The 23737-nt window shown below is 52.1% G+C and overlaps 1 protein-coding gene across 1 annotated transcript in view; it reads right to left on the reverse strand.

The window, feature by feature from the left end:
* Nucleotides 1-19420, reverse strand: part of DNAH17 (dynein axonemal heavy chain 17) — a 111159-nt gene extending 91739 nt beyond the window's left edge. Inside the window, exons 1-13 of the mRNA XM_059907878.1 lie at nucleotides 19076-19420; nucleotides 17704-17897; nucleotides 16752-16944; nucleotides 16472-16571; nucleotides 16125-16210; nucleotides 15796-15921; nucleotides 14886-15038; nucleotides 14670-14759; nucleotides 12786-12953; nucleotides 12271-12387; nucleotides 5603-5868; nucleotides 4664-4859; nucleotides 2027-2173 (exon numbers count right to left, since the gene is read on the reverse strand). Coding sequence (XP_059763861.1) covers nucleotides 2027-2173; nucleotides 4664-4859; nucleotides 5603-5868; nucleotides 12271-12387; nucleotides 12786-12953; nucleotides 14670-14759; nucleotides 14886-15038; nucleotides 15796-15921; nucleotides 16125-16210; nucleotides 16472-16571; nucleotides 16752-16944; nucleotides 17704-17897; nucleotides 19076-19420 — 2181 coding nt within the window. The remainder of the gene's footprint in view (nucleotides 1-2026; nucleotides 2174-4663; nucleotides 4860-5602; nucleotides 5869-12270; nucleotides 12388-12785; nucleotides 12954-14669; nucleotides 14760-14885; nucleotides 15039-15795; nucleotides 15922-16124; nucleotides 16211-16471; nucleotides 16572-16751; nucleotides 16945-17703; nucleotides 17898-19075) is intronic.
* Between the last annotated feature and the right edge of the window lie 4317 nt (nucleotides 19421-23737).

The following is a 23737-nucleotide window of genomic DNA, read 5'->3' on the forward strand; positions in this document are numbered from 1 at the left end:
GCAGCACCAATAAGTGAGTCGATTCAAATTTTATCTTAAAAAATGAAATTAGTGAAAATGAGCTTACTCCAGTTTATCTTGAACACATTTCAGGTTACATCACCCCCATGCTCTAATTTGTGGAATAGAGTTAAGGAATGGGTCTATGGTTGGTTTTGTGGTGGGTGTGTCAGGGTGAGCGGTGGGGGAGTGATACCTTTTTTTTTTTTTTTTTTAATTAATTATTTATTTATTTATGGCTGTGTTGGGTCTTCGTTCCTGTGCGAGGGCTTTCTCTAGTTGCGGCGAGCGGGGGCCACTCTTCATTGCGGTGCACGGGCCTCTCACTATCGCGGCCTCTCTTGTTGCGGAGCACTGGCTCCAGACGCGCAGGCTCAGTGGTTGTGGCTCACGGGCCTAGTTGCTCCGCGGCATGTGGGGTCTTCCCGGACCAGGGCTCGAACCCGTGTGCCCTGCATTGGCAGGCAGATTCTCAACCACTGCGCCACCAGGGAAGCCCGGGAGTGATACTTTTTGACAAATCCACGTGATGGCATGACCTGGCGTGCTTCACTTCACGGTCAGGTAGGAGGCGGTCACTTCTAGCAAGATCGGGAGGCTTCCTCAGTGTCCCAAAGGCCTTGCTCTGAATCTTTTTTTTTTAAATTTATTTATTTATGGCTGTGTTGGGTCTTCGTTTCTGTGCGAGGGCTTTCTCTAGTTGCGGCAAGCAGGGGCCACTCTTCATCGCGGTGCGCGGGCCTCTCACTATCGTGGTCTCTCTTGTTGCGGAGCACAGGCTCCAGACGCGCAGGCTCAGTAGTTGTGGCTCACGGGCCTAGTTGCTCCGCGGCATGTGGGATCCCCCCAGACCAGGGCTCGAACCCGTGTCCCCTGCACTGGCAGGCAGACTCTCAACCACTGCGCCACCAGGGAAGCCCCTGAATCTTTTGATGTTCCAACTATTCTCTTTTTTGGCAGGGAATTCCTGGGCTTGGTCAAATCTGGCCACCATAGGGAGGAGGTGCATGGTAGAGCTGTGCTCCAATTACTACCGACTCAGAGAGCACTTAACAAGCAGGCAGGGGAGGGGCAGGACAGGAATCTCCCTCTCCACGTTCTGGTTGGAACCGGGCGTTAAGTTCAAGGCCCCTACAAGACAGGCCAGGGAAGGCGACCGAGGCATGCTCCTCAGGGCTCTAGGAAAGGGGCCGTCACATCAGGGATTTGGGAGCGCGTAAGCATCTCTCCCACAGATCGAGATGCAAAACCCAGAAACAGAAATATTCCAGGTCCCACACAGTGGCTCCAGTTGGGGGCAAGTTGGCTGCAAGAAACCTAAGCCCACTAAAGCTGGCTCAGGTCACGTGGAGGTGCGCTGGTGGAGCCCCGGGGGCTGGACCCACAAAGCGCACGTCCGGGCTCCCCTCTGTCTCGTGGGGCCTCTCCGGTGGTCCGCTCCACCCGCCTGCTCCCTTCCTTCTGCGGCCCGGGTTTCCGCTCATTCTGGTTTCTCTGCTCCCCCAAGACTCTGGTGTGAATGATGCTGGGACCCAATTCCAAATTCCCAGGGTTCAAGGAGAGGGAATCTCATTGGCCCCTTTTGGATGAGGTGTCTGCGGTAGGCTGAATAATGGCCCCCAAAGACGTCACGTCCTAATCCACAGGACCTCTGACTATGTCACCTTGCACTTGGCAAAAGAGAATTTGCAGACGTGATGCAGTTAAGCACCGTGACATCGGGTGGGCCCAATGCGATCGCAAGGTCCTTATAAGAGGGAGCCAAGAAGAACAAAGGAAGGGAACATGACAACAAAAGCAAAGGTGCTGTGATCCGAAGGTGGCGTGACGTGGTCTCGAGCCACGGAACGCAGGCAACTCTGGAAGGTGGAAAAGGTGAGGACATGGGTTCTCCCCAGAGGGTGGCTCCAACCACCTCCAAATACGAAAACATTCTCAGTTCTATTCTGTGTGGGGATTGTACACCTGTGTTTGTTCTAAACAAAACCCCCAACGTGGCAAACAAAACAAAGCAACACCAGCTCACCTCATTGTACCAGCCGGCAATGAGTTCCAAGTTGCCCACGAACTTCCGGAAGGTTTCGTACTGTGAGAACAGGTTCTCGGCGCTGCTGGGAATCTCTTTTTGTTGCTGGAAGTTCAGGTACTTGACCTCTCTCAGCACTGCCACCAGCTAAGGTGAATGAAGAGAACAGAAGAGGTCAGGGGGTGGCCTCAGTGGCACAGCACTTGGCAGCACAAGTGAGGGTCTGTCCCTGGGATGCTTCTACAGCCCCCAAAGCGGGCAGGAGGTCTGATTGGGGACAGGCTCCACTGGCAGGATCACGATGCCTTCACCCTACTGACTGGTCCTGATGCCTAGAAGTGCTGGCATCACCAGCGTGGTGGGCACCATCATTCTAACCCCCCAGGTGTCTAAAGAAAGGCTCCTCCCTAGGGTCTGACCTTCCCTTGTCCCTCTCCACCCCCTGGTTACAGCCCAGGAGACCAACAGCAGGGCATCCCTTCCGACAGAGCTTCTGCCCTCGCTGCTCAGCCAACACCGTTCTTGTGGAGGCCCCAGTAACCTTCACATTGCTGAATCCACGGGTCACTTCACAGGCCCCGTCTCACGTGACATCTCAGCAGCTGGTCCCTCCCCCTCCTGGGCACATGGTCCCCTCTTTGCATCCAGGACACCAGGCTCTCCTGGTCCCCATTACCAGTCTCTCTGATGCTTCTGAGATTTAAGTGTTGGAGAACCGTGGATGGGGTCCCTCTCGATCTGCTCTCACGTTGGTGACCTCACCCAGCGTCACGGGGTTAAGAACCATCTATGTGTGAATGATTCCCGTGCTCACGTCCCCAACTCGGGTCTCTCTCCTGACTTGAGACTCCTGTATCTACCTGCCTACTCAGCGTCTCCATGTGGATGTCCAGTTGACATGTCAAACTCAACGTGACTGAAACAGAGCAGTCTTGCCCACTGGCCGCCTCCACCCGCTGTCTCATCTGATGGCCATTCCCCCCTTCCAGTTGCCCAGCCCCAGAATGCTGGGGCTGACCCCTCTCTTCCTGCACACGTGATTTCCAACCTGTCTAGGATCTCATCGGCCCTGTGATCAAAATCTCATCTAACTTCTGCGCACCTTCACTGCCGCTACTCTGGTCCAGGCCACCACCCTCTCATCATCCCTCACCTGGATTCCAGTAAAACACTCCTAAGTGGTCTCTGTGCTTCTGGCCTTGCCCTCCCCCCAAGTCCACTCACACACAGCATCTAGGGGGACCCTAGCATCAATCAGCTCAGGGCCCTCCTCTGCTCGAAACCCTGCAACGGCTGCCATCTTGCCCGGAACAAAGACCCAAGTCCCTTTCAGGGCCCGTGAGGCTCTCTGTGCTCCATCCTCTCCTCACCCCCTTTCCCTGCACCTCCCCTGCTCACTCCACCCCGGCCCCACTGGTCTCCTCGCTGCTCCCACAACACACCAGGCACACACATACCTCCTGGCCTTTGCTTTAGCTGTTTGCTCTCCTCGAAGGCTTTCCTCCCATCTTTGCCGGCCAACTCCCTCACCTCCTGCAAGTCTCTGCTCGAATCCAAAGCCGCAACCTGCCGCCTTCCTCCGGCTCTGTCCATTCCCCGCTTACCTGCCTTTCCCATTCTTTGAGGTACCGACCATCACGTTCTCATGTGTTACACGTTATGCTGGTTCATCGTCCCCTCCCCCTCTTCTCCTGGCCCTTCCACCGGGCCCCCACCACTTTCTCCCCTCTCTCTGTCTCTCTCACTCCCCCTCTCCCTGTAGGAGGCAAGCTCCAGAAGGACAGAGATCTTTGTTGGTTCACTAATTTATCCCAAACACGTACACAAAGTAGGTGCTCAGTAACTATTTGTTGAATGAAAGAATGAATTTGGGTGAAAGAAGGTTTCAGAGGAAAAGTCACATCTGGGTTCCCTGCCTTCCTGGTATCACCGCTGACTTCAGAGCAGGGCAGATGCGTTCTCGTAAGGCAGGTGCTTGTAGAGATGCAGGCTGCTCCAGCTTCTGCCCGCGTACTTGGTTAACTACCTGGGGTTTAGCCCTGGACGGTGTGGATTCCCTCCAGCCTTCCCGACTTGACCAGGGGGTCCACTTATTCAGATCCTGAAAAGACCTTTTTTTTTTCTTTTAAATTCTCAAATTGATGGTTCCTCTTGGGGTCCCATGAAAGGCGGCCCAGCTTTAAAATAGCGTCCTCGTGGGATGGGGAGGGTGGGAGGGAGGGAGATGCAAGAGGGAAGAGATATGGGAACATATGTATATGTATAACTGATTCACTTTGTTATAAAGCAGAAACTAACACACCATTGTAAAGCAATTCTACTCCAATAAAGATGTTAAAAAAATAAAAATAAAAAATAAAAAAATAAAATAAAATAGCGTCCTCATTCCAGCTATTTTCAAGGAGGCTACGATTGTCTCATATCTTAAATATATCCTGGGCGTTCTTTAAGCAACACCTGAATAATAAAGCTGTAGCTAAATATGACATAAACATCAACCCCACAAATCCATGCTGTTGGTGGGGGGGGGGGGGTCAGCCTCAGGGTCACGTGGGCTTGCCCCGTGGGGAACCCTAGGTCCCCGGGACAGCCTCTGGCCCAGCTACCCTCTCGATGCTGCAGCCAGACGACACCTACCGCTTTGCTGAAGTTGACGCGGACGAGGCTGGTGGCGGGGTCCCGCTGGACCAGGGGCTGCCCCAGGGTGAAGCGGCAGTCCTGGTCCACCCCCGCCGCCCACTGCTGGTAGATCCTCTCACGGTAGCTTCTCAGCAGTTCCACCATCTCATCGTATTTCTGGTAGATCAGCTTGGCCTCCACGCTGGACATGACCCTGGAATCAGAGTTAGGAGGAGGGTCAGGTGCTGTCTCCCTCGGGGCCTCGCTAGCACCCCAACCGTGCCTGCCAGACCTTGGGGTGATGCAGCAGGCAGCCAGCTCTCTGTTTCTTCCAGGCTGAGACACTGAACGTACACATAGATGATGCCCTTCACAGGCAGCAACCAGCCCAGAAAGTCAAATGATAACCCTTGTAATATTGGCCCTGAATGGCCAGGACTTGATTCATAACTGCCACCTTCCTTAATGTCCGTCCTCCCTTCCAACTTAGGACCAACCAGAGAGCCAGACATGCCTCCCGACCAAACACACAGGACACCCTCCTCCAGTCCCCACGCTGATGGCCTCCAGTCCGGGAGACTGGGAGCCTCTTCTCTGTTCTGCTGTGGGTTCTTCCACTCTGCCTGCTTTCCAGCCTCTGCCAAACACAAGCGACAGTGGCCGACTCCCTGCTCTGGCCAGCACCGAGGAAGTAGCCTTTGCTTGTTCTCATTTGGGTGTCTTTGTTCATTTCCATGAGGGTGACCACCAAGGTCACCTTCCCGACATGCCCGCTGGGAAGGCACCCAGATGAGGGGGAGGTACAGTCAGGGTCTCTCCTGGGACCGTGCCCTGGGAAGGAAAGGCTTGGCCGATGGTGAGCGTGGGCCTGCCTCAGAGCTGGGACAGACGTCCCCGCAGCCCACCGCAAACTCCACAGCTGTGGAGGAGCGCTGCCCACCCGGGGCCATCACTCACGGGTGCTCGATGAGCTTGAGGTCCCTCATGGGTGCCTCCAGCCTCTCCTGCAGCTCCAGGCTCCACTTGAGCTGCCCGGCCACCGGGGGCATGTTTTTATGGATAGGGGGGATGTTCCCATCTGCCGAGGCCGCCATCTGGGTGTCATACAGGGTCTTGGTGTTGTCCAGCTCAGCGTCAAACAGCTCCAGCATGACCGAGTACCTGGGCACCACCTCGGGGAGAATCAGAGGCCGTTCCAAGAGGCTGCCATACATGTGCAGGAGCTGGGGAGAAATGAGAGAGGTGCCTTCGCCGAAGCCCGCCACCTGCCCCATCCCCGGTGTCACCCGCAGCTGCGTGTCTGGGACGCCATGTGCAGCCAACCTTCAGGAGCAGGAAGATACATGCCTTCTAGACAAAGAAGCTTTCTCTGTGTAGCAATTGGCTAACCGGGCGCCTCGATAATTTCCATGTTGATGTACGCTGGGTCCCTGCATACTTAGCTTATAAACCAACAGTACAAACTAGGTCCAAGGTCTGGAAAAATTTATTCTGGGCCCAGGAGAAATCAGGGTTTGGGCAAAGAAGATTTAAACATTTAAGAAATACCATTTCAAAGATTGAAAAAAAAAAAAAAAAAAAAAGCAGCCACAATACTGCACTTATATAACCAGGGCTTACACGCTATAACTAGATGGAGAAATGTCTTTTTTTTTTTCTGTATTTTTTTTTAACATCTTTATTGGAGTATAATTGCTTTACAATGTGTTAGTTTCTGTTGTATAACAAAGTGAATCAGCTATATGTATACATATATCCCCATATCCCCTCCCTCTTGAGCCTCCCTCCCACCGTCCCTATCCCACCCCTCTAGGTCGTCACAAAGCATCGAGCTGATCTCCCCGTGCTATGCAGCTGCTTCCCACTAGCTATCTATTTTACACTTGGTAGTGTATATATGTCAGTGCTACTCTCTCACTTGGGAGAAATGTCTTAGTCATGAGAATTATTCCTTTTAGGAAGAACACTGATTCTCAAGGACCCACCCAGGCAAGAAAAACCGCCATGGGGAAGTTTATTTTGCTCTGAAAAATGCTCTGGGGAAAACAGGAACAAACTAGGTGAGAGGCAGGCCAATCTTAACCACGTGGGGTCCCCAAAGCACTAAAGTCGCCAAGTGCTGGCTGTGGGGAAGGGTCTGTAGGAGCGTCCTGGGGCTGCCGTGACAGCACCGCGAACGGGGCAGCTTCAACGACAGAATTTATTCTCTCACAGCCTGGAGGCAACAAGTCCACAATCAAGGTGGACAGAGCTGCGCTACCCTGAAGGCTCCAGAGGAGAGTCTGTCCCAGCCCCCGGGTCCCTGGGGGTGGGCGGCAACCCTCGGCTTGTAGACCCGTCACTCCATCCTCTACTTCCTTGGTCATGGGGCCACCTTCCCTGTGTCTCTTCTCTTCTTCTGGCACAGACCCCAGATTAAGGTGCACACTGCTGTGGTGGGACCTCAATTTACATCTCAGTTACATCTGCACAGACCCTATTTCCAATAATGCACAGGCCCCGGGGGTCCAGACTTCAACCCCTCTCTCTGGAGGACACAGTTCCACCCACCAACAAAGGGGCCCGTGTTTAGCCTTGGGCTGACCAGGTGGAGGTGGCGGTGGGGACGGGGCCCAGACATCGTGCATAGGTGTTGAGAGCGGGAAGAGCTGACCGGGAGAGTTCAGCTCCTGGGGGTTTGAGGAAATTACAGGGAGAGCTCGGCACGTTCCCAGGCCGTGACACCAGGGGTTCAAGAGTGGGCTGCCTGGTTCCCCCAGGAGCCGGGACAGCCCGGGTCCCCTTCGATGTGTCCTTTGCATGGCCTGTCAGCCCGAGGGCCCTGACCTGATTACTCCAGTGGGGGACGTCACCTCACATATCTGAGGGTGGTAACCATAAACATGCCCTAGCACCCTGCAAGTAAGGAGCTCATCACCCTGTGGTCTGCGGATGCTACACATTGGCAATTGTAAAACAAAAGAAAAGCTTAGTAGAAGAGAATAAGGTAGAATTACCTGGGTGTTTCAGTTAGAGTGTTGGCTGGAATCGGAGGGTGGCTCAAATTGGGCCATAGAGGAGAGTTTCTTAAAAGATCCTCTCACAGCGGTGGGTGTCCAGGGAGGCCTCAGGGGCTGCGCAGGCCGGGGCTGAGCCTGAGCGGTGAGGGAGGGGCCCTAACTGCAGCCTGGAGAGAGAGGCCGTGGGGTTGGACAGCGACACGTGACATGTTAGGGCAGCTCCGAGCCAGCCTGAGGTCACCAGGGGAGGAGTACCTGAGCCTGGGGGTGCCCGCGGCAGAGCACTGCTGGAGACAGACGGGGATTCATCAGGGCTCAGACCACACGGCCCCATTTTCTCTGGGAAATGGGTTGCAGCCCTTGGTGCCTGGAAGGGCTGGACCCAAGTCTCAGATGTGTCCTAGTTTTTGGTATGAAAACCAAGACCACTGTCCCTAAAAAATGGCCTTTTGGGGAAACAGTGGAATAATGGCTGCAGAGAAAGGAGGAAAGATTTTCAGGTCCCCGAAAGCCAGAGGGAACAGCCACGGACCGCCGGCAAGACCCCGCAACTCCGAGTTGCTAAGCACCGATCCCTGCGGAGGGGCTCCCGACATATTAGGTCACCAGCGTCATTTCTCTGAAAACTGACATGTAACAGTTGGGAAAAACATGTTCCTCTTATTGGTTGCTGACCCCCTTGACTTATTTTCCTTCCCACTCCTCTTCCTTTAATTTCACGTTTACATGATTTTTGGCCTCTGGCTTACTAGGAAGGAGGTTAATTTCATTTTCTGCCAGGAGGAGTTCATGTGGAAAATTGCTCTAGAACTTTCCCGGCTGCGTGTGAATTACTGACAGTGAGAAAGAGCATCCAGGCAGCTTGGGAACATGCAGGGGATCAAGGGGACGGCAGAGAGGGGACCCCAAGGGCCTGCCCTAATTAGAGCACAGGGTTGTCCAGGGGGAAGGAGATGTTTTTCAGTGCAGAGAGGAAGATGAGCAGATGGAAGTGGTTTACACGAGTTTTCCACCTTATTTTCTTTCTAATCTAGCACAGACATAAAGTTCCATGTTAGAAACAGACTTTACCTTGTGGAGTACAGAAGCCGATTTAGGCCACGACAGGAGTGCGGAAGTTCCTCACAAGAACGCCCGGGGGTAGAACAAGGGCGTTTGCCAGTTTGAGCACCTGGGAGTGGACTTCAGTCCCTCAGGTGCCACCCGGAGTTCCTCCTGGACCAGCTCCTCCCCTCCGAGGGGGGACCTACGGTCTCTCGATCGCGAGGGGAATAGGCGTCTCGGTTTGGATACATCAACCCACCTCCTTCCCCATCACTGGAAGACAGCACAACGTGGCACCCAGCCAGCGGAAGGCCTGGGGGCGCTTCTTCTCCTGGCTCCATCCGCACAGGAGGCGAGAGGGACTAACCGCCTGGCACCCCGGTCCGTCAGCTCCAGCATCGTCTTAATTCTCGGAGACCCCACCACAGGGGAGGACCTGGTGTTTCCGCATTAAAGCACTGGCTGCAAACCCTACTTGGGACTCTTTGCGCTTGGGTAGCCCTGGGGGTAAGAGCCTCTCGGTTCCGCCTAAGGTCTTCCCCGGGAGTGAGCAGTGGTTAACAGCTCCACTCCCTCGGCTGGGGCCAGTTCCCTCCACGGGGAAAGCTCCAAAGCACCTGCTGTGTGCTGGGCTCGGTTCTGAGTCAACCCAAACCAAGCGCCTGCCCTCGGGGAGTTTATATTCTAGTTCAGAAGACGACAAACTCATAGAGATCAATACACCACAGATGCCGGGGCGGGCGGGGGAGGGGGCAAGCACGAAGAAGAAAAACCGAGCAGGTCAGTGTTGGCGATCGGAGCGAGGGGAGCACGGAGCGAGGGGAGGGCTCCCGCCTGGAGGAGGAAGTGAGGGAGGCCTCTCCAAGGAGGCGCCCGAGGCAGCTCCAGGGGAAGGGTGTTCCACAGAAGGGAACAGCATGGGGGCACTGTATTAACTTGCATTCACTGATATTTTGCCTGGAGCACCAACTCCATCCAAGACTTCATTGATCATTACATTTGCAGAGCTTCAAATCCCCAAGCATTTGCATTTTTTGAAAGAATCTAAAAGGCAAAGGACAGCCTGGCATTGGCATGAGGAGAGATCTTTGTGCTCAGGGGTGGCGGGCTTCCTGGGTCCCCAACTCAGCCCCAGGAAGCCCAGCCCCGGCATCCTCTGGAAGAGCGGCCACTGCCCTATGTTACCTAGGCCAACCCGACTGCCTTCCCGGCCACGGGAGCCTGTCCAGACGAGTGGTTTAGAACAGGGATCCTGCCAGCAGTGAACCTTGGAGCTGGTTTGGAGCCCTGGTTTCCCTACTTGCTGGCTAGTCATGTGACCTTGAGTAGCTTTCTTGACCTGTCTGAGTTGGTGAAATGGGATAGACAATGTAGGTAACGAATTTAGCAAAGAGCTTGGGTTTTGTGAGAATTAAATGAGGTAATGTGCTAATTATCGGTCATCTCCTCCAGGCATTGCATTACTGGCAGCAACCCAGAGGCTTGCAAAGTGAGGGGAAGAGATAGTTCTGACCTGCAGAGAGTCATGGATGATAAACATGCATAAAACTAGACAGAGAAATAAAAAAGCTGCCCGAGCATATACATATATTGCCCACTTAAATACTCAACATCTATTGTCCAGATGAGTTGTGGCTACACACACTACATCCTGCAGAGATCCCCCCTCTCAATCATAGGGGCAAGGCAGGTCACATAAAGGCATGACGAATGCTGGGCTAGGGCAATAAGGAGTGGTGAGGGGTGGGGCAAACTGAAGCACCGACGTGCTGTCTATCGTCAGGAACAGCTCCGCCCCCGCAGCCACTTGTTACTATGAGGGACTATGTGTCCCGTGTGGCCAGGTCTGTTTTTCCAAGAAAGAGTGAAAACCTGGATTTTTATGTGCACTCTCTGAATTTTTAAATACTGGTGACTAATTCAAGGTTTTAGAGAAGTGCCATGTGAGAATAGGCAAATCTAGAGAGATAGAGTAGATTAGTGATTGTCTAAGATTGGGGAGGTTGGGGAGAAATGGGGAATGACTGGGGGTGATGAAAATGTTCTAAAATTGATTGTGGATGGCTGGACAACTCTAAATGCACCAAAAACCATTTAACTGTACACCTTAAACAGCTGGATTGTATGCTGTGTGAACTATATCTCACAAGTTCCACGTGAGCCAGGAGAAACCCACCAGTGGTCTCTGCAGCCCAAGCCATCTATTCATGACTCTGACGAATGGGTGTAAATGCCCGAGTTCCGAATTATTTGATGAGACGGTGATGTATGCAAAACACTGGAAAGTCCGATAATCACCACGTCTGCATAACTTCTGAGCACTGCTATTTTGAGTAAGGGGTCTGCAAATTTACTCTGTTCATTATGTTCTTCTGAGTTTACTATTTCAATTAGCTGGCTTCCCTTGAGGTAATCTGTTATGGCAGCAGTGGAAAGGTAACACAGGCTGATGTTGCGAAACATTTGATTACCACACAGACTCTGTTCTCACCCACACTTATTTAGCCCCTCCTGACTGCTTGGTGAGGGTCCTGGTTTGCCTGGGACCGAAGTGGGGGGTTCTCTGAAATGCTGGACTTTGTTTCAAAACCAGACTGTCCTGGGAATAGCAGGGTGAGCGTGCCCTAGGGAAAGAGGTCTGTCTGCAGAGACAGGATGTGCTTGGTGTTGAGTGTTCTGCCTGCAAGTTGGTGAACTGGCAGTGGTGTGTTGGCACTGAATGTCGGCTGCCTTGTGAGCTTGGACCGAGCAGGTCCAGGGGCCCGTCTCTATGACCCCCAATGTGCCTGCTGTTGAGGGATCCTCGGGGAGGGGCGCGCCAACCAGCAGTGGGGACGAGTGTCTAGCTCCTCACAATTCCAGCCAGCTTGACCCATAACAAAGGCACCTTGCTGTTCTAACTTGCACTTTCCTGATTATTTGAGAGGCTAAACCAACAACCTATGTCTGTATTGGACATTTGCGTTTCTCTTTCAAGTTGACATTCTCTAGGGATTTTAGTGCTTTTCTGTAATCTATTTTTAAAACGTTTTTATAACATCAAAGCTTTTTTCTAACTGTAAAAGTACTACACACTTCATGCACACAACTCGGAAACTGTAGAAAAGTACACAGAAGACAGACAAATATTAGCCATCACCCCACCACCTAGAGACGGCCCCCCGTAATGATACTGTGTTTATTTCTTGGGTCTCAAATGTTGAAGAAAGTGTCAGTGTGGCTCAGTGGCTCAAAATGTGGATGTGTTTTATTTTTATAGCAATTTTGCCTCTCTCTAACTTCTGTTCCTTATAAGTAGTGGGGGAACTGAATCATATAAGGATAAATGGAGCACAAGAGGACTCAGTAAAATAACCACCTCGTGTTCACTTTCCTCTCTTACTCTAAGATGTGGCAGTGCTACTCAAGGTGATGATTGCTGACTTGCGCTAAGGCCCCGAGAAAGGTCCCTGGCCTTTTCTGGGCCTAGCTCTTCACCTATGAATGAGGCTGCATGATTAGACCATCTCTACAATCGTTCTCGGCATCGCGGTGCTGCTGTGACGAACTCCCAGTCAATGCAGAGTCCCCGCCCGCCCGTACCTTTGCACAGGACTCAATAGAACTGCAGTCGTCAAACCCCTGGCAAAAGATCGTGGCCAGCCTCCTATCCAGATCTTGAATTTTGGTCTCAAACTCAGCGTAATCGTCATCAAAACTCTGAAAGCAAATTAAAACACCAACCTTGTAATCGTAACCAGCATGCAAAGCAGGGGGGCGGGCTCACTCTAATGCCCATGGACACCCCCACCCCCTCGGCAGGATTCAGGTTACATCTGGGCTGAGCTAGCTCACTGTCTTGGAGGCTGCTCCACAGGCAGTTTTTTTTGGTGTTTATATTTCGGCCTCGCCGTGCGGCATGTGGGATCTTAGTTCCCCGACCAGGGATCGAACCCTCGCCCCCTGTGTTGGCAGCACAGAGTCCTAACCACTGGACCACCAGGGAAGTCCCAGGGCAGATCTTTTGCACCATTTTTTCTCTGCCACACGTGCTCCCTCCGTATGCCTTCCCACTCTCGGGGCATTTGCCATCGATCCTGCCAAGGCCCCCGACTTACCGAATCTCCAGGGTCCAAGGGGTCGTATTTGCAGTCGGCAAAAACCTTCACCAGCTCAAAGACCTCATCATAGATCTGAGTGACCTGGCTTCCGAGGATGTTGCCCCTCACGCCCCCGAGCTCAATCTTCTCCAGCTTCAGAAACTCGATGGCTGTTTTATAAAGGTCCTGGTGGAGGAAACCCCAGCACCCTCGTCAGTTCATCTTCCTAACTACGCCAACGGTTCAGTCCCTCATCCAGCTCTGACCCCGGCAGGGAGGGGCCCTCTGTGTATTGGTGTTAATGTCCTCCAAAGCTGTTGCTGTAGCAGAGAAGAGATGGAAGGAAGGGTCCCATGAGTCATCTCCAAGTTGTGATCGTGGAGGAGGAGGAGGTGAAGGTCAGGCTCTTGTCCTGACCCAACACTGGGCGAAATGTGCCTCTACATAAATCACACTTTACCGGGGCCCCACTTCCTCAGCTGTGGGATGAAGCAGTTGGAAAGGCAAGCGGTGGTTCCTGATGGCCTCACGTACAGGGTGCCTGATGGATGTTTGAGTGTAAATCCCACTCCCTCACTCCCTCCGAGGTGTGGGTCTCACCTCACCTTCTCCTGGAAGCCGTTCCAACTATTTTAGCCCATGGTGGTGCCTTCTTTTCCAGAATCCCCAATTGCTATCTGTGCTCTTCCTTTTGGCATTTAACCCCATTCAGTCCTATCACGTTATCTAACGCTTCTGTGTGTAGCTCTTATTCCCCGATCGAGACCCCGAAGGCTTCTTGAGGATGACAAGCATCCCCCAGGTGCCTGACCCAGTGCCTGGTGCTGCTTAGACGGAAGGTGCTCGTAGGGTACTCGTGTCCCTCCCCTAAGCCAGTGCCGAGGTTGATGCCACTTCCCCCACCAGATGTCCAAGATGTATCGAGCTATAACCCAAGCAAACCTAACGCAAAGTAACAGCATCCTCATGCCCTGAGCTCTGGGGCTCTTACACCCAAGGAGGGTGGCACAGCCCTCAGGCAGGGGGTGGCTGGCACGGCCATTTCCCCCACCCCCAAAAGCCCCTCTTTTCTTAGAGGCGTCATCCTGATTCACAATCTATAATGTAGGAACCAGTGGCTACTTGGCCAGAAACTTGGCTGGGACCTTCCAGTTCTTGGGCTCGAGCCTTCAGGCATGAAGAAACACTCCATGATTGGAATTTGGGAGTCTTAAGGGGGCTTCCTGCTTTGCCTCCCAGAGGGTGTGGATGAGAACTAGACACGCCTTCCTGAAGCCACTGTTGATGGCATCCATCATAACATCACTGCCCAGTGAATGAATGGTTCCAGGATGATTCCCCCCCAACCCCGCCTTTTTTTTTTTTAAAGGATGTAATGTGCATAAAGTTAAAAAAAAAAAAAAAAAGACCATAAAGATTACAAAACAAAAAGGAAAACTTTCTTGCCCTACCCATGCCTTCACCCCTCACCTCTTCTCCCCAGAGGAAACCATTTTGAACCTTTTTAAAAATTTTAATTTGCCATGTGTCATTCCATGTATCCAAATAGGGTCCCTCTTAAATCTTCACTTGGGCTAACTTAGTCCCACTAACTCTCTCCCCCTTGGCCTGCAGGCTTCCTGACCAGGGTCACTGACCTTGTCATTAACTTGCTCATAGACAGAAAGCAGGAGAAAGGGGAAAAGCAAGCAAAATGGGTCGCTTTGTTCTGGGCTAACAGCTCCAGGCCTGGCAGAGGTGGCCCAGGGACTCGGTTTCCCCATGACGCAGACGTTTGGGTGTGACTTTTATTTCCCTAATGGCAGCCTATTTGCAAGCGAGATAAGGACGGAAGACACGGCTCTCCTAAGGTGAGGGCAGCCGGAGTGGTGCAGGGGGAGGTGAGCCAAATTCCACCATTACCTCGATGGTCTGGACGCGGTGGAAAAAGGAATTTATTCTGGAAAAGGCAAGAGAAGAAGGGAATTCCCAAGGCACCGGCTCCTTGTCTTTCTAGGGGAGAGAGAGAGAGAGAGAAAAGGCTGCGTTTGCCTCCGACACGTCCATGGGGTCCAACGCCGGGGCCAACATCACCCTGACCTCTTTCCCCCGGTTCGCTCTCTACAAAGCAGACCGTACCTTGAAGAAAAGCTTCATGTTGGTGCAGCAGAACTCGTAGGCTCGGTACAGCTCCTTTAGGACGTTCACGGACAGAGAGACGCCGCTCAGCACCTCCACAGTTTCACCCTGCAGGCCTTTCAGCACCTCATCGGGACTCAGGTAGGTCCGAGTCTGGGCAGAAGGGAAGGCGTCCCCAAGTTCGGACCAGCCGGAGAGGTGACATCCGGGTGCACTGTCCACAGCTGTTTCACTGGTTAGAATGACCCGCCCCGGGCCCCTGGGCCACTTCTTCTGACACATCCACGGTCCCAGCCCGTCTGCTGACTGTGGGGCATTTGCAGGCGCCCGAGCCGTTTCTCTCACTGGGACCCTCACGCCGGGCTAAGGCCACAGCACAACCAGATTTTGATGGCAGATGACTAGGGGCCCAGAAACGCAGTCCTGCTACGGCTGCGGGATCCTGGGCCACTAGGTCCCTCTGGGCCTGCAGACAGGGCTGCGAGCATGATTCTAACACACGCAGGCAGCCCAGGGGCACAAGGCTGCAACTCACACCTTGGAGGCTGTGTAACCCCTGCTTGTGAAATGGAAGAAGGAAAGGGAATCGGTGTTGAGGGAGACGGGAGGAGGCTTGGTGTCGGAGCAGATAAATCCCACAAAGCCCCCGGCCGAGTCTTGGGGTGCTGGGACTCAGTGGGCCGCCCCACTTTCTTTCCTCCCCACTCCCGGCGTGGGGCAGGTTGGGCTGGCACTGCCCAGGTCTTGGGAGAACCCTGGGTGGCCACCCAGAGGGCCCAGCCTTAGCCCGGAGCCTGTAAATCCCTGCACCAGCACCTTTGCCTGTTTTTAAACTGCTGGGGAACACGGGGTGGTATGGGGCGGGCGGCAATCAGGAGGCAGGGAAGGTGGCCAGGGCCAGGTGGGCTACCATCTCGATGAGCTGGTTGCAGAACTCCTGCAGGATGACGAGGACCCTGGAGGGCGTATTGTAGTGCTCGGACGTGGCCCAGATGAAGCAGATGGTATACAGCACCTTGGCGATGAAGGTTGGGAGCTGGGGAGAGACGGGCCGGGCGGGCGCTTTGTCGCAGCACCTCAGCACGCCCCTCCCCACGGCTCCAGGAGGGGACCCCCAAGGGGAAGGAAGAGGCACTCGCCAGGCCCTCGTGCCCGACCACAGCCAGGAAGCCCGCAGCCCCTGCTCCCCCAAGACACAAGCCCAGCCCCTGCCAAATGACCTTTCTCTTGCTAACATACCATCGTGAAGTCAGCCTGTTCCATCTCCTCCAACAAGATCTGCAGAGGCTTCAGATACAGCACTATATCGTTGGCTTCCTTCAGGCCTGCCCCGAACAAGAACAGGGGCTCATCCACAGGGGAGCGGAAGCCGGACCCCACTCCCGACGGTCAGAAATGGTGACGGGCAGCTCTGTGTGTTTATGGACACCCACTGCCTCAAGAACGGGTCTTCCTCAAAAAGGCGGGGCCCGAGGAAGCTCCGCCCCCGCCCCGGGGTCAGCAAGGGGCCTGCCCAGCCCCTCCCAGGAGGGGCTGATACCTTCCTCTTGGAGGGGGGAGGTGTTCTCATAGGGCCACCCGCTTACCCTCAGTGACATTCGTATACACATTTTGCAGGGCTGGCCAGTAGCAGCTTTTGGCTTTTTCCAGGATCTCGACGATTTTGTTCACTTTGGGCCTGTTGAGCTGAGAAGGAAAGAAGAAAATTAACCTTTCAACAGATTCTAGACGAAGGCTGCCTGACCCCATCGCCGGTGCTGAGGGATCCACGCGGGTTACCCGGGTCCCCTCAGGGGTCCCCCTGGGGAGGCTGGGTGCTGAGGACTCTAGTGGGCGCCCGGTCGCCAGGGGCAGAAAAGGCGTCACCTGCTCGTGGATGCACTTGAGGTTCATCAGCCGGGCGTCCCAGAACTCAAACTCAACTCGGGGCACGGGGTGCAGCCCGTCCAGCAGGGCCTGGGCCGAGTCTTTGCTCAGCACATCCCGGATCTGGTGGGACCAGTCGATGACGATGGTCTCGATGGCGTGCAGCAGCGAGTTGTCCAGGGAGGAGGGGATCCTGCCGGGCAGAGTCGGGGGGAGAGGCTGTCAGCCAGGAGAGACCCTGCACCAACGCTGGGTGTTGCCAGGGATGCCAGTGCCCCCAAGAAAGAGGATGAGGAGGGCCAGCTCTGGAATAAAACCCACGTTCATGACGGCTCCTCCAGCAGTTCTGATTGGGGTCACCATGGGGCATGTGCTGGGGGCCTAGAGGACCTGCCATGTGATAAGCCCTGCAGGAGCGGTCGCCCTCTGATGGGAGTAAAGGAACACACTGTCACTGCAACTTGCTTCAAGCGTCGCACGCACTGGGCGGTTGCAAATGGCGCTCAGGCAGGTGCAAGGCGACACCTCGGAGTCCTCATGCTTCTGTGGGCCACTGGGATGCCCCAGCCTCGATTTAGAAGCCCAGCCTCCACCTGCTGAAAATCCCTTCCATGCCCCTCACTGCCCCTCAGTACCCACGTCCTAAAACTGGGTATCCCCTTTCCTGTGTGACATGTGACAATGTGACGTCCTTGGCCTAGTCCTTGTGTCTGACGGAGGAGGGGCTGGAGCACAGGTGTCCAGCAGTTGCCAGAGCTGGAGTCTCGGGGGCTCCAGGGTCTCGTCCTGTTCTGTCCTTGTGCCTTCGATCTCAGACTCAGCACCTAAAGGCACCATCCTGCCCTCCTCGGTTTCGTCAGCTCCGAAACCAGTTTTCAGTGAGACAGTTTATCCTTGGTGGTGAGGGACCAGATGCCCCTCCTTCCAGCCAGCTCCCCGGCCGGGTCCCTACCTCTGCATGGACTCAAGGGTGCCATCCAGACTGCCCAGGTGCTCCGCGATGGGCAGCAGCGTCTTCCCCTTGATCTTGCCGCCCATCACACACATCTCGTTCTTCAGCTTGTGGACTTGCTTCACAATGTCCTCTGAGACCACGCGGGGCCATCCGCTCATGTTTTCGCTTTGGTTTAACAGGGAGTAGAGGACCTGAAAGGAGGGGCAGGGTCCTCAGTGCGCAGGTCCCGGGGGGAACCGAGCCCTTCTCCCGTTGCAGAAGGAGGTGGGGCCAGTCGAGGTGCTGAGGCCAGTGACGACAGCCCAGCCCCTGTGCCATCTCCATGAAGGCAGACCCCAAGAGCGCACACTCGTGGCTGAAAGCAAACATTTCGCGCTGCCTCAGAGTGCTGCTATAGGCTGAATTGTGCCCCCGTCCCCAGTTCACATGTGGGAGCCCCAGCACCTCCAGATGTGACTGTATTTGGAGAGAGGGCCTTTCGAGAGGTGATTAAGGGGGGGCCCTAACCCAATATGACCGTTGTCCTCAGCAGAGATGAGGACACAGACACGCACAGAAGGAAGGCCACATGAAGACTCAAGGCCATGTGAAGACAGCCGTCCACACGCCCAGGAGAGAGGCCTCAGAAGGAACCAGCCCAGCTCACACCTTGATCTGGGACTTGCAGCCTCCAGATTGTGGTGCTTTGTTAGGGCAACCCGAGCAGAGAACGACAAACACCCGTGTGCCCCAGCTTTGGGCCATGCCAGCTGCCTTGGTGGATGTGAGAGGAGGCTGGCCTGGGTCCTGGCTGAGCGGCCCCTGTGGCCTGAGTCTGCACAAGGCAGGGACGCACGCCCCCATCTCACAGATGAGGAGAACGATGACTAGGAAAGCTAAGTCACTGGAACTCTGGCTGGTCTGACTCTCCAGAGGGAGCTGCATCTGCCATGCCTGCCAACAGTGGAGAGATACGTAGAGTGGCACCTCCTTGTTCCCTTTCTTTGCTTGAAGTCTCAGAACTAGGAAACCCATCTACTGGATCTCAAATGGCCCATGCCTTCTGAGGCTATGGGCAGGGATGTCCCCAGGGCAGTATGGAGGTTCTAGTGATTTCGACAGAGGACAGGTGGTGGCCAGGGCCACTCAGCCCTCACATGCACAGCATCAGCTGGAGGTCAGGTTAGAAAGCGGATCTGTCTCAGCCGTCAGGGCAGCCGGGCCTGAGCTCTCGAACACCTGACCGGCTTCTAGGTGATGCAGATGCCGCTGGCCCCTGGACCTGCTCCCTGGGTAGCAGCGCTCAAGGCCACTCACTCAAAGTATGAGAAACAGGTGTTGCTCCTCCTAAGCCCTCTGTCCCGCCCCAGCGAGGCCTAGATGCACCCACCTCCTCCACGATGGCGATCAGCTGGTCCACAGGGGTGGGGCTTATGTCCCCATAGACCAGACGGTCCTTGTAGTTGTCCTTGCTGATGTTCTCAGGTTTCTTCTTGATGAAGTACATCCCTTTGGACTTGAGGGAGGCCGGGAAGCCCAGGCAGGGTATGATCATGCCGGCGGGGTTGAGTGTCAGCACCAGAACTCGGACGTCCGGTTTCTCAAAGAATTCGGTGAACAAACCCACGTTCTCTTCTGCTCCGACCATTTTACTCCACTTGTCCGGCTTGAACTTTAGGACGATGGAAGCGACACTCTCCAAATACTCTAACCTGACGTCTGGTGTAATCATCATCTTGATGTTCACTTACACCTGTTAAATGAACAGAGACACGGACACAGCACAGTCTCCTGGGGAATCTCCATTTCCTGCCTGTCACTGGAACCATCTGAAATCCCTGTTCTAACCAATCGAGAAAGGAAAGGGTCATCGTGAATATACTGTTTTCAGCCATGGGTGGGCTGCGGGTGAGGGAAGACCAGGGGGCTGTGTCTGTCTGCTCTGGCTGGATGGCTGCCCTCTGCCCCGCTGTGGGTATCACCATGGAACAGGGCCACATGGCAGTGGTGTGTGCTTGTGTTAACTGTGACCAGGAAGTTAATAGGCTGGGAAAGGTTGAGATGGGCTCTGGGGAAAAGGAGAAAAGGAAAGGATCATAGCAAGATAGTCTGAAGGTGACGGGGTGGGGAAAGGTGAAATGAGGCAACGAAAGGGTCAGGTTGAAAGATCCCAGGAAGGTGACATCACACCCCCAGGATATGGGCTAAAGTCAGACAGGAGGGGGTGGACCCAATGTGCAGGTGTGGGGTTCATCACACTCTCCCTGTCCTAACCCCAGCCATAGTATACCCCAACTTTTGCCCAGCCCTTCAGCCTCTCCCACCCCCCAGCCCCCATCATGTGCCCATGGACCCCACAGAAGCTGCTCACATTCCTCTGGGAGAATCCCTTGTGGCTCTCCCGTAGGGTCAGGGTTAACTGGAGAGTTGGGGGGACACCCTTGAAGCTCCAAAAGGCCAGGACAAATGAGGCATTCCCTGTGGGCATAAAATTTAAAGGGGTGCCCAAAATCCTGACCGGCCCCGAGCAGGGAACAGAGCACCTTCCGGGGTGGGTAATGGGTCTACTCTGTCCACCAGAGTAGACCCATTACCCAGGTAGCCTGGGTTCTACCTCTGTCCTCTGGAGCCTCCTCAACCTTGCCTCCAAGCACCCCTCACACAATTCATGGCCACTCACAGCTGACAGCAAATGGCTTCTCAGGTAGCGAGCAGAGCCAAACAATGGGCAGCTCTTTCCCAGACCAGTAAAGGAAATGGCTCCCTTCCCTTGAGGGGCACCAACTGCCATGGAACTTCTGCAAGTCTCCTGGTAAATGGGACTTCTAGAACCTTCTCAGGACCTGAGTGACCAGTGGTGGTGTAGCAAATGAACAACTGTCAATTACCCACCACAGTGGAAAGGCTCTTGGATTAAACAAACTTTGCCTTTGAACATTTAGTTCATTTTCATTTCATGAAATTACTAACATATTGGGGTTTAGAGCTATTGTCTTATTAAGTGTTTATTATCTGTCTTGCCTCTTCTAGATTCCCTTTCTTTTCCTTTCTTGCCTTCTTCTAGATTTGTTTGATTCCCTCCCCATTATCTTGGTTATTATACACTTTTTGTTTTTTAGAGGTACATAGACATTATAACATGCATCCTGACTTACCCTGGTATAATACTCATTGCAACCTGATAATGAAATTCAGAAAACAATTTCCATTTACAGTAACACCAAAAAGAATAAAATATTTAGGAATAAAATTTTAAAAGAAGGGCAAGATTTATACACTGAAAACTACAAAACATCATTAAAAGAAATTAAAGACAAATAAATGGAAAGACATCCCACGTTCATGGAATGGAAGACTTAATATTGTTAAGATGGCAATTCTCCTCAAACTGATCTACAGATTCAACACAATACCTGTCAAAATCCCAGCTGTGTTTCTGCAGAAATGGAAAAGCAGATCCTCAACTTCTTAGGGAAATCTGAGGGACCAAGAAAAGCAAAGACAATCTTGAAAAAACAGCAAAGTTTCCCAATTTCAAAACTTCTCAATTTCAAAACTTACTACAGTTCATAGCAGCACTATTTACAATAGCCAAGACATGGAAGCAACCTAAATGTCCATCGACAGGTGAATGTGGTATATATACAAGGAAATATTACTCAGCCATTAAAAAAATAATGAAGTAATGCCATTTACAGCAACATGGATGGACCTAGAGATGATCATACTAAATGAAGTAAGTCAGACAAAGACAAATATCATTATGATATCATGTATATGTAGAATCTAAAAAAATGATGCAAATGAACTTATTTACAAAAAGAAATATGGGCTTCCCTGGTGGTGCCGTGGATGGGAGTCTGCCTGCCAACGCGGGGGATACGGGTTCGATCCCTGGTCCAGGAGGATCCCGCATGCCGCGGAGCGACTGGGCCCGTGCGCCGTAACTACTGAGCCTGTGCTCTAGAGCCCGTGAGCCACAACTACTGAGCCCACGTGCCACAACTACTGAAGCCCACGTGCCACAACTACTGAAGCCCGTGCGCCTGGAGCCCGTGCTCTGCAACAAGAGAGGCCACCGCAATGAGAAGCCCGTGCACCACAACGAAGAGTAGCCCCTGCTTGCCGCAACTGGAGAGGGTCCACACGCAGCAACGAAGACCCAACACAGCCAAAAATAAATAAATAATAAATAAATAAATAAATAAATAAATAAATATTAAAAAAAAAAAAAAAGAAATAGACTCACAGACATAGAAAACAAACTTACGGTTACCAAAGGGGGGAGGGATAAGTTTGGAATTTGGGATTAACAGATACAGATTACTATATAAAAAACAGATAAACAGGGACTTCCCTGGTGGCCCAGGGGTTAAGAATCCGCCTGCCAATGCAGGGGACACAGGTTGAGCCCTAGTCCGGGGAGATCCCACATGCCACGGAGCAACTAGGCCCGTGTGCCACAACTACTGAGCCTGTGCTCTAGAGCCCACAAGCCACAACTACTGAGTCTGTGTGCCACAATTACTGAAGCCCACGCGCCTAGAGCCCGCACTCTGCAACAAGAGAAGCCACTGCAATGAGAAGCCCGTGCACCACAACGAAGACCCAACACAGACAAAAATAAATAAATAAAATAAATTTAAAAAACCAAAACAAAACAAAACAGATAAACAACAAGGACCTACTGTACAGCACAGGTAACTATATTCAATATCTTGTAATAACCTATAATGGAAAAGAATTTGAAAAAGAATAGATATATGTATCTATAACTGAATCACTTTGCTGTACACCTGAAACATTGTAAATAAACTATACTTCAATAAAAAATTATTTTAAAAACTTACTAGAAAGCTATGGTAATTAAGACTGAGTGTGGCTGCTATAAGGATAGATCAATGGAATAGAATTGATGAGCCCAAAAATAAACACATACATTATGGGCAACTGATTTTAGACAAGGGTACAAAGACAATTCAATTGGGGAAAGAAGAGTCTTTTCAATAAATAGTATTGGAACACATGCAAAGGAATGAAGTTGGACCCTCACCTCACACCACCTAAAAAATTAACTAAAAAATGGATCAAAGACCTAAATGTAAGAGCTAAAATTATAAAACTCTTAGCATAAAGCATAGGAGTAGATCTTTATAACCTTGAATGAGCAATGGTTTCTTATATATGACACCAAAAGCATAAGTGACCAAAGAAAAAGATAAATTAGGCCTCATCAAAATAAAAAACTTTTAACAAAGCTTAAAGTCAGCAGAAGGAAGGAAATAATAAATATCAGAGAGGAAACAAAATAAAGATTAAAAAATAGAAAAAAAAAGCAATAAAACCAAGAGCTGGTTCTTTGAAAGGATAAACAAAATTGACAAACCTGTGGCTAGGCTCACCAAGAAGAAAAGAGAGAGAACCCAAATAAACAAAATAAGAAATGAAAGAGGAGAAACATCAACTGATACTGGGAAGAAAAAAAAAAACATAAGAGAATATTATGAACAATTATTGGCCAACAAATTGGACAACCTAGAAGAAATGGATAACTTTCTGGAAACATACAGCCCACCAAAATTGAATCAAGGAAAATAGATAATTTGAACAGACAAATCACTAGAAATTAAATAGAATATGTAACCAAAACAACTCCCTACAAACAAAAGTCCAGGACCAGATGGCTTCATAGGCAAATTCTACCAAACATATAAAGAGGAAATTTTACTAATCCTTCTCAAACTCTTCCAAAAGATTGAAGAGGAGGGAACACTCCCAAAGACATTCTATGAAGCCACCATCACCCTGATACCAAAACCAGACAAAGATACCACCAAAAAAGAAAATTATAGGCCAGTATCTTTGATGAATATAGATGCAAAAAATCTCAGCAAAATATTAGCAAACTGAATACAACAACACATAAAAAAGATCATACACCATGACCAAGTAGGATTCATCCCAAGTTCACAAGGATGGCTCAACATATGCAAAAATCAATGTAATACACCACATCAACAAAAGAAAAGACAAAAACCACATGATCATCTCA

The sequence above is a fragment of the Balaenoptera ricei genome, chromosome 20 (assembly GCF_028023285.1).
Source record: "Balaenoptera ricei isolate mBalRic1 chromosome 20, mBalRic1.hap2, whole genome shotgun sequence".
Taxonomy (NCBI): domain Eukaryota; kingdom Metazoa; phylum Chordata; class Mammalia; order Artiodactyla; family Balaenopteridae; genus Balaenoptera; species Balaenoptera ricei.